Source organism: Gavialis gangeticus, unplaced genomic scaffold (genome assembly GCF_001723915.1).
Source record: "Gavialis gangeticus isolate Ggan-Ray unplaced genomic scaffold, GavGan_comp1, whole genome shotgun sequence".
In the NCBI taxonomy this organism is placed as follows: Eukaryota; Metazoa; Chordata; order Crocodylia; family Gavialidae; genus Gavialis; species Gavialis gangeticus.
In genome coordinates this window covers 44,372,513-44,381,836 of record NW_017729006.1, presented here as the reverse complement: position 1 = coordinate 44,381,836, position 9,324 = coordinate 44,372,513, and the positions used below count along the sequence as shown (strand labels likewise).

Here is a 9,324-nt window from a genome sequence, read left to right as displayed (position 1 = left end):
ATTTGTGGGGGCTGGGGGTGTCCATAGGAGGTATGTGTGGGGGGCATGGGTGCATGTGTGTGTGGTGCAGTGTGCAAGTATACCAGTGCAGTGCTCCCCCCGGAGGTACGTGGTTGTGTGTATGGGCGAAGGTATGGGTGGGTATGGTGTTTGTGGGGGGTGTGATTGCATGTAGGGGAGGGTGTGATTGTGGAGTTTGCGGGTATGATGGGGCGTGCATGGGAGTTTCCCTCACACGCCCCCCTGACCTGTTCAGCCCCCACCCCCACCCTGCAACAGCCCAGAGCCTGTGTGACCTGGAGCACCTCCCCACTACTACCAACAGCATGCAGCCTCAATGTGCCCCATGCCTGCTCCAGACTCACCCCCATCGGAGTGGACCAACTAGAACCCGGACACAGCCTGGACCTGGCCCACTATGCACCACCTGCCCGTGGCACATCCTGCCACTCCCTGGGCATGCAGAGGGGCTGGGGCAGCTCTGCAATGGAACTGCCTTTCTAGGCAGCTTAGGAGGTGGCAGCTCCTTCCAGTTGCCACCGCTGCCAGCCCCAGCTCCATGGTACTGGCAGGGACCTGCACTGCACAGGCCCAACCCCACGCACCCTGAGCCTGCTCTGGGCTCGCCCACCCAGGCTCAGCAGTGGCAGCACAGGACAGAAGCTGCTGATCAGCACTGGGTAAAAGTGGCCTCTCTCCCACCCAGTGCTTCCTTGCACAGCCACCTGGAGCCTGTGCCAGGTTGTCCTGTGTCTCTGCTGCCATCACCACTGCCTCTGGGATGCCCGGTGGGGCAGTAGTAACAGCACACAGCAGATGCAGGGCAGCCCAGCCTGGCATGGGCTCCAGATGGCTACACCAAGAAGTGCTGGAATGGTGAGGGGAACGGGCTGCTTTTACCCGACATTGAGCAGCAGCTTCTGTCCCACGTTGCTGCTGCTGAGTCTGGGTGGGCAAGCCTGAAACAGGCATGGGGCGTGCAGGGTCAGGGCTGTACAGTGTGGGTCCCTGCCAGTACCATGTGGGTGGGGCCAGCAGCAGTGGCAGCCAGAAGAAGGCAGTCCAGCTATGGAGCCACCCCAACCCTGCCATGTGCCCTGGGGGCGGCAGGACAGACCACAGCTGGACAGTGCTTGGGCCAAGTGGGACCGAGAGACCCGCTGCAGTCTGGATAAAGACCTGCTGTGGGCTGGATCCGGCCTGCCGGCCGTATTTTGCCCACCTTTGGGATAAAGGGAGAGGTACACTTCCTCCTCCTCAGTTTTCTCTCAACAACAGGGTCTTCTATTATTTATCATTCCAAGGAAGAATGGATGGATAGCAGAATTCAAACTGTGTGAGAACAACATATCTCAGAGATCTCCAGTTACTGATACGGAACTTTTGCTTTCTCCTTTGTCTGTGTGTGGATAGTTAGTCATTCTCACTGGTGGGCGATGGCAAAACAGACCCAACATACCTGAAGTGGGCACCACACTCCCTACGGCAAACAGCAACTGAATAACCATCTACCAAGTATGGCACCTGCCACAGAAGCTTCCAATAGTATAACACTTCGTAAAGGCACGAACAGAGCTCTAGGTAGCAGTCCTGCAGATATCAGATATGGCAACACCATCCAGACATGCTATGGGAGTAGCATGGCCTCAGATATAAATGTGCCCTTATTACCAATAAAGGGTCCACCTTAGCAATCTCATAACAAATTTCATACAGGCTGAGATCCATTTAGATAATCTCTTGTCTGACATCACTGTGCTTGGGATCTCTCAGGTATGAATACAAACAGCTGAAGGGAATATATATATATTTTAATGGCTTTGTTCTGGTAATGGGCCAGTGTCCCCTTCACATCCAAGAAATGCAGTGAAGGTCCATTAAGAACTAGGCCTGAGGACTCAGAATTATTTTTTCCTCAACAGAAGACAACACAGGCAAGATCTGTCCTGACTACCTGGATCTCACCCACTCAACTTGCCAATGTGATTGCTAGCAAGAACACCATTTTTAAGGAAAGGTGCAGGAAAGAGTTCATTAACATGCATTCAAGTGGTGCTCTTATCAGGACTGTGAGAACTAGATTCAAGTCACAAAGAGTGTTGGGTGAGAGAACGCATGTCATCCCTTGATTGGTGGGTTGGAGGCTGAGACTACTGCCAAATGGACCATACCTGAGCAGAGGGACAAATCATTATAACCTAGGATCTCTGGAATGGGAGACTTAACAAGGTCAATATTCCTTTCCCTGCACAAGGATGAAAAAAATTTGTCCATTTTGCCAAGTAAGTACCACTGGTAGAGCATTTTTTGCTTTGAATGAGAATCTGACCTGGGTTGAACTCTCACTTTGCAAGAGCCATCCAGCACCCAGGCAGTGAGATCTTCTTCTTGTATCTTGTCCCCGTGTTCAAATTTGAGTCCAAAAATGGGCAGAAGCTATTGCTTGATCTGTAGCCTTAGTGAAGTCCTTGGTAGCAAATGGTTCCTCCATCCATGGGCAGACCAGTACGTGTTCCATAGTCTGAAAGTTTCCTCCACTGTCACACATGGTGATTGCAATGTTAAGAGTATCCTCACAGTTGCATGTTAACTTTAGTCTTGCCAACCCTTTTCCAGAGGCAGTGCAAGCTTCTTCATGTTGGCCAATCAGTCTCTGTGCCTACAGGAAGATGTTTGGCAGTTTTGTTATTTTTCCTAACTCCTGCCTAGGTCATCTCTCGTTGTGACTGCCACATCTTTGTTCATCTGGCTGTTGGTATTTCATCCAGTAGTTGTATTGTAAAAAAGAAATATTCCCACGATTTTAGACTACTAGGAGCCACAATGTGGCAATGCAGTGGGTGCCTCTTGTTTTTGGTCTGTGAAGCTCATTCTATTTTATTTGCTACTGCTGCCCTGATGTCTGGTGGGATAAGCCCGACAGAGGTAGGCATAAAATGGAAAGAGTGGAGACACACATCAGGAGGCTCCTTATGTATGTCATTACAAACATATCCAAGAGAAGCTGAGCCAAGCAGCACCCATGATGCTCCTTTCCCCCACAGCAGAAGAGTCTATGATTAACCCTTTTTGTATATTATGGATATCACCACCATGATTTTTATGTATGGTATGACACCCCTTTGAATCTTCTTCTACTTCTATCTGTCAGTAAACTTGCACTAAATTGGTTTTGTTAAATCTCTGCCCCCTACTAATATGGCAAAAAAAAACAAACCTTCAATTTGAGAATATTTATCAACCTTCAGAGCAGGGTTTATAGTAACCTTATAGTTATAGTTTCCAAATACCCTTACCGCACCACTCCCCCCACCCACTTGACTACTATAGGCTTGACCCACTCAGTCCAGGATACTTTTGAAAGTATGCCTTCTCTTTAAAAGGACCCAATTCTGTACCTACCTTGGCCCACAGGCTATAAGGAACTGGCCATTTTTTTTAAACTTGGCCTGAGCACTTTTATCTATCATTATCTTAGTTTTAATGTGTTGTAAGGTTCCTATGCCTTTTTTGAACACTTCAGAAACCAGGTTCAATATCCCGTATAATTCGTGTTGGTTTCTGCAGGATCCTTTGAAAGGGTCTACAGCATCTTAACACAATTTCAGAGGAAACTCTTTTAACCATTCCCAACCCCAGACACCAGGTCCCCCTTTTGCAATGTCATATATATATACGGACCTCCCAAAATTGTGGCAGAAATACACTACACAGTGGCTCCTTTAATTTTGTAGTTTTCCCAATGCATTCCCCACTTTCCCCTGCCGTTCACTCCTGATTCGTGGGGAGGTAAAAACCAGTGTTAAATATGGTGCAGTTTTTGCCTCCTGCTGCTGATTGGCCAAAGGGTCCCTGTAGCCCTGCTGCTTGTTGCTGATCCGCCAGGAGGCAAAAACTACAGCGTATTTTAAATGGTGGTTTTTGCCTCCCCACAGATCAGAAGTGGGGAGGCAGCGGGGCCCCTCCACCAAATCAACAGCAGGGGGCACACAGGAGAAACTAAGGGAGCCACCGTGCAGTGTACTTCCACCGTGATTTTGGTAGGTTCCTATGTATATGTCTAAGAGGCACTGCTTATCATTATATTCTACAGGGACTAACATTACTTCCTTTGACACAATTTTCTCTCCCATGCATTTTTAACAACACTGGGGGGTCTCCTTAATTCCACACTTAATGTTTTTTTATTTTCAGAATGCGAGATACCAGACACCGTACAGCCTCTATCTATCCATTTTAAGGGCTTTTCCAAGCAACCCAGGGCATCAGCCAGATGGCTGATTTTTCACTCCTGTTTATATGAGATAGTCCCAGACTCCATTGTTACTACCTGTATCACTACTGTCCCTATCTATTAAATATACCTTGTATATCCCTTCGTTATCCCTTTCGTATCTCTTACTGAACGCTCTTCTTTATTGCTCTTAGCATGGCATACTCTGGGGATATGTCCTTTTCTATTACAATTTTAGCAATAGTATTCCTTAGACCAGCAATTACTTGGAGCATGAGACCATTTTCCATCAGACTGTCCATTTAGCACACATCAGAGTGCTGCCTGCCCTGGCTTGTCTATTGAATATTGATTAACTCATCCTTTCCTATTTCCACAGGCACCCCTGCATGCAACTCTATGCTGTCAACCCTGGAGCAGCTCCCCGCCCAGCCATACCCCGCTGCCAGTGCTGCTCGGGCCAGTCTCCATGGAAATCCTGGCCCCGGGCTGTCACAGCCCTGTAGCTCTTAGGGTCTCCATGGAAACCAGTCACAGTGATGTGGGGAGGGGCTGCTGAGAAACAGAGTCTGCTGCAGGCCTGATCTGGTATGCAGGCTGGACTTCGCCTGTCCCTGCTTTAAATGAACATCTGTCAGTGGTCTTACTTTACAAATAAAGAAACACAGAAATTATTCAAGGAAAAAGTGGTAGAACTGTAACTGCATACAAATGTCCTGACTCTCTCACTTTCTCTAAAAACTAAAAGGTACAGATATCACATTGTGTTTTAAACAAAGAGGTGAATGTCCAACATTTATTTTGAATCCCATAAGCCATCAAGTGCCATTCTGATTCTAACTATGTATTCCTTTTGTAAATTTAATGTCTCATACATTCCCACACTATTACTTATAGTCTAGCCAGGAATGAAATGCTGTTATCATTATATGAGATAGTTACCACAGAAGCAAGCATAACCTCATTTATTAATTGAAAATTCCAAAGAGGAGCTTGTAAATTAAATGTTTTACCTCTGATTTTTGGTACAAGGGTTAGGGTTACAAGGATCCTTGGAAATGCATGTTCCAAACTCAAATTGATAATCCTGAAGCCCAACACATCGAGCTATGCATGCACTTGGGTATGTGCGTCCATTTTGGCCACATACAGGAACAAACTGATCAGCACAGTTACATGGCAGACCTGTAAATATAATATACAGATTAGGAATATAGCTTGCTTACTTTAACTGGTAGAAAATGTTCAAATTACGAAGGCCCCTGTGTTGAGGAGTTGGAGCAGTAATTGGGATTTAGAGGTCCAGGGCAAATTGTATATCATCTGATTGTAAGCAAGTCAGCTGATGATCTTTGTCATCGAGTACAAAAATATAGTAAAAATAAGGCAAAAGTGTGTTTCTGAGCAAGCTGCAAAAAGAGTAGGAACTAGTCTTTTTTATGTTACTTTTAGGGCACATCCAGACGAGTGCACACCTGCATTTCCCCAGGGACAAACAGCAGCAGCACATAGTTGTGCCACAGCTACTCATCCCCAGGGAACACCCCTGCACATGCACCCTGGCACGTGACAAATTGCCCCAGCTGGGACAGGGAAGACAGAGGCCAGCACCTGGGCTGGCCCCAGCAGCCTTACCTCGGATCCTGGGGCTGTAGAGGTGGCAATCTGGGTGCATGGAGCCTAGCCAGCAGCCAGAGCATGGCTCTGGACAGCCAGGCTCCAGTTTCTGGTGGCATATGCTACCACCATGTGCACAACCCCACTTTTTTCTAGCACAGGTTTTTTTGACACCAGGATCTCTGAATGTCAAAATAACCCACTGTGATGCAAATTAGTAGCATGGTGAATGTCTGCATGTGCACGCTTGTTTGTGATGTGCCCTTAAAGCACAAATGAATAATGAAATTAACCCTTCTGTATTTTGGAGAGAGTTACCTGTAAATATGCGACGTTCGTCGTCTGAACTATGTTCATTTAGACACTGACGAGTGGAACATATCAAGCTCCCAGCAAAACAAGAACAGACATTACAATCTATATTAAAGGATGTTCCATGGCCTTAAAATAAAAGAAGTTAAGTAAGTAAATATGTGCACATGTGCCAAAAAACATTGCTTAAGACTAGACGCTTTCAATGGTTAACATTATAGACATTCAAATGACAAATTGTTTCCATTTTCTCTCATATTCATAAACCTTTCTGAAGTATTTTTCTTTGGAACAGAAATGCCTATTTTGTCAAATGCTTGTTTTATTTGTTTTTTTTAATTTTCAGGAAAGGCCGCTTGCTATCTTTTTTAGTAATACACAAGAAGGGAAAATACTGAAAAGACAGTGTCTTTGTTGTCTCTGCTTCATTAAAATCTTTATAAATGAACCACACTCTAAAACAGCATTAAGGTTACAATGAGAATTACTTGGGAAATAAAAATGTTAAAGGTCACAAGGCTTACACAAAAATATTTCTATAAAAGTTTAGCTGACCATTCAAATTTTTTAATGCATTAACAATGTGTATAATTATATATTTTTCACTTGAATTGCACTTACTAAGCATCTTTGAAACATACCCAAGTTTTTTATTTATTTATATTTATTTTGCTTTACAAATGCCATTAAAAGGTTTTTTCAAAAAGTGTGAAGAAACAGACCCAGTGCATCCTGAACAAGATCCCAGCTGATGATTCAACATCATCCATCATTAGGACAGTGGCATAGCCAAGTCAACAGAAAGAACTCTTCTGCCATATAACTACGGTGGATTGTAGCCTCATGATGTAAATAACACCTAAAAAGCCTCAGGTGCAACTCCAAAGAGAAAAATTAAACTTAGGTAGGAAAGAGAAACAAACATACATGCTCTCCTAGTAGATAGGTCCCTTTTTAAGTGTAGACAAGGAAGAAGGAAGCTGGGTGAAGAGGGCAGTAAGCATCCATGATTTGGAGAAAAAGCTGTGTGCAAGAGAGGGAATACTCAGCTTTTTGGAAAACCCTACTAAAATAATGAGTGATGGTTTTAGATCTCTTTGCAAAAACTAGCGTGAATGTTCACTTCCACTTCGGATTCCCAAAGAAATGAGCTGCTAGCCAAATACAGCAGGATATAGGGAACAGAATTGTGGGCCTCATGTTATAAGTATGAAACATGGCATGACAAGGGACCTTCATGTCCTGAATTATTTAAGGTTTGGAGTCAGTTCAAAATGATACAGGCATGACCATATTGCTACAATATGCTAGTCTCAAATATGAATTTAAATTGAATTTACAGATAAGGGTCAATCATTTAAAACTAGGGCTGTTTTTTTTTTAAAAAACCCAAAAGTTTGCCATATTAACTGAATTAGCAATGAATAAAACCAGTAAAGACTGGAAGTTTTTATGGCTTTGGTAAACTTCAAATGCTGCTTCTTAAAACCATTAACATGTACGCTTCACTTGCCCTGCTGTTTCTTTTCTTTGTAACTTGGAATATAGGAGTGTCAAATTCATCTAGCCAGTCTGCAGGCTACATTGGACTCAAACCAGCCTCCGCATGCCAGATCCAGCATGTGTCCTGGAGTGGCTGGAGGGGGAGCCACATGCAGCACATGTCCCAGACCAGCCACTCAGGAATGCAGTGCATACAGCCAGCACCATAGCAAGGGGGTGCCGAGCAAGGCGACTGCCCCAGGCGCCAAAGGAGCACCAACAGGTGCTGCCCAGCCAGGGCAGGGTGCAGGACAGAGCTGCAAGTGGTTCATTTGCCAGGGGTGGAGGGTGGGAAGAAGAGTGGCTCCCACTGCTGTGTGCACTCTCAGGCAAGCATGGAGCGGCATGTGCCCCCCAGATCTGTGTGGGGCACAGTGCCTACTCCAGCATGCATCTACTCCATGCTGGATCCAGCATGTGCCTTAGAGTGCCCAGAACAGGTGCCTGCTCTGGCCACTCCAGGACCATGCAGCACACAGTGCCTGCTGGATTTTCCACATAAAAGATCCTTGGGTGTATGGCCATTGTCCATCCTCTGCATATGACCAAGCCACTGAAATCAACATTGACCAAGAGGAGAGTGGATGCTCAGAATGTTGGCACATTCCAAGACCTCAGCGTAGGCAACTTTGTCCCACCAGGAAATTCCTAAAATGCAGTAAAGAATGTACATGAAAGCTGTTGAAGAGTTTTTCTTGAATAGAGTATGTCTTGGTCGGCATTCACTGCTGTATAAAAGATCATCGACACAAGCATGATATACTGTGACCTTGGTCTTAACAGTCAGTTTGTTGTTGTTCCACACTTGCTTGCTTAGCATGCTCATGATACCTGATGGTGTGCCAATGTACGTATTCAAGTTCAACCTCAAGTGACACATTCTTGATAACAAGGCATTTAATTGCATCCAATACGTGTTCACCTATTGTGATCGCTGGCAGTGAATCAATGTTCTGGCCCATAACACCTGGCCTTTTTGATGCTGACTGTAAGATCACACTCTTGGTAGGCATGAGCAATGCAACTGATGAGACTGAAAGTCACTCTTTGTGGGATATCAATGCAATATGATAGGCAAACAACAGCTCAAGAATCAAAACTTTCCACCTTTAGCCTTTGCTTTAAAGCATGTGAGGTTGAATTATTTACATACATGCCCAGATGACAAATTGAGTTCATTAGTGGCAGGTCCTGTCAGCCCAATCTGGTGGCCTTCTATGACCAGATCACCAAATCCTTAGATGCAGGGGTAGCAGTGGATGTAGTCTTCCTGGACTTTTGGAAGGCCTTCGACACTGTCTCTCACCCCATTCTCATTAAGAAACTGGGGGACTGGGGGTCATTTTCGACCTGGCGGGATGTGGGCAGTGGGGTCCCCCAGGGCTCAGTCCTCGGGCCCGCACTGTTCAACACCTTCAACAGTGACTTGGACAAGGGGGTAAGTATTGTTCAAATTTGCTGATGACACTAAGATGTGGGGGGAAGCGGGCATACTAGAAGGGAGGAAGAGGCTACAATCAGACCTAGACAGGTTACAGGGGTGGGAGGATGAGAATAGGATGGGATTCAACACTGACAAGTGCAAGGTACTGCACCTGGGGAGGAAGAACCAGCACCAT

The 9,324-nt window shown here is 45.4% G+C and overlaps 1 protein-coding gene across 2 annotated transcripts in view; it reads right to left on the bottom strand.

The window, feature by feature from the left end:
- Positions 1-9,324, bottom strand: part of RECK (reversion inducing cysteine rich protein with kazal motifs) — a 129,669-nt gene that overhangs the window by 24,339 nt on the left and 96,006 nt on the right. For both annotated transcript variants that reach the window (XM_019509153.1, XM_019509152.1), the window contains exons 14-15: positions 6,170-6,292; positions 5,248-5,419 (exon numbers count right to left, since the gene is read on the bottom strand). In XM_019509153.1, coding sequence (XP_019364698.1) covers positions 5,248-5,419; positions 6,170-6,292 — 295 coding nt within the window. The remainder of the gene's footprint in view (positions 1-5,247; positions 5,420-6,169; positions 6,293-9,324) is intronic.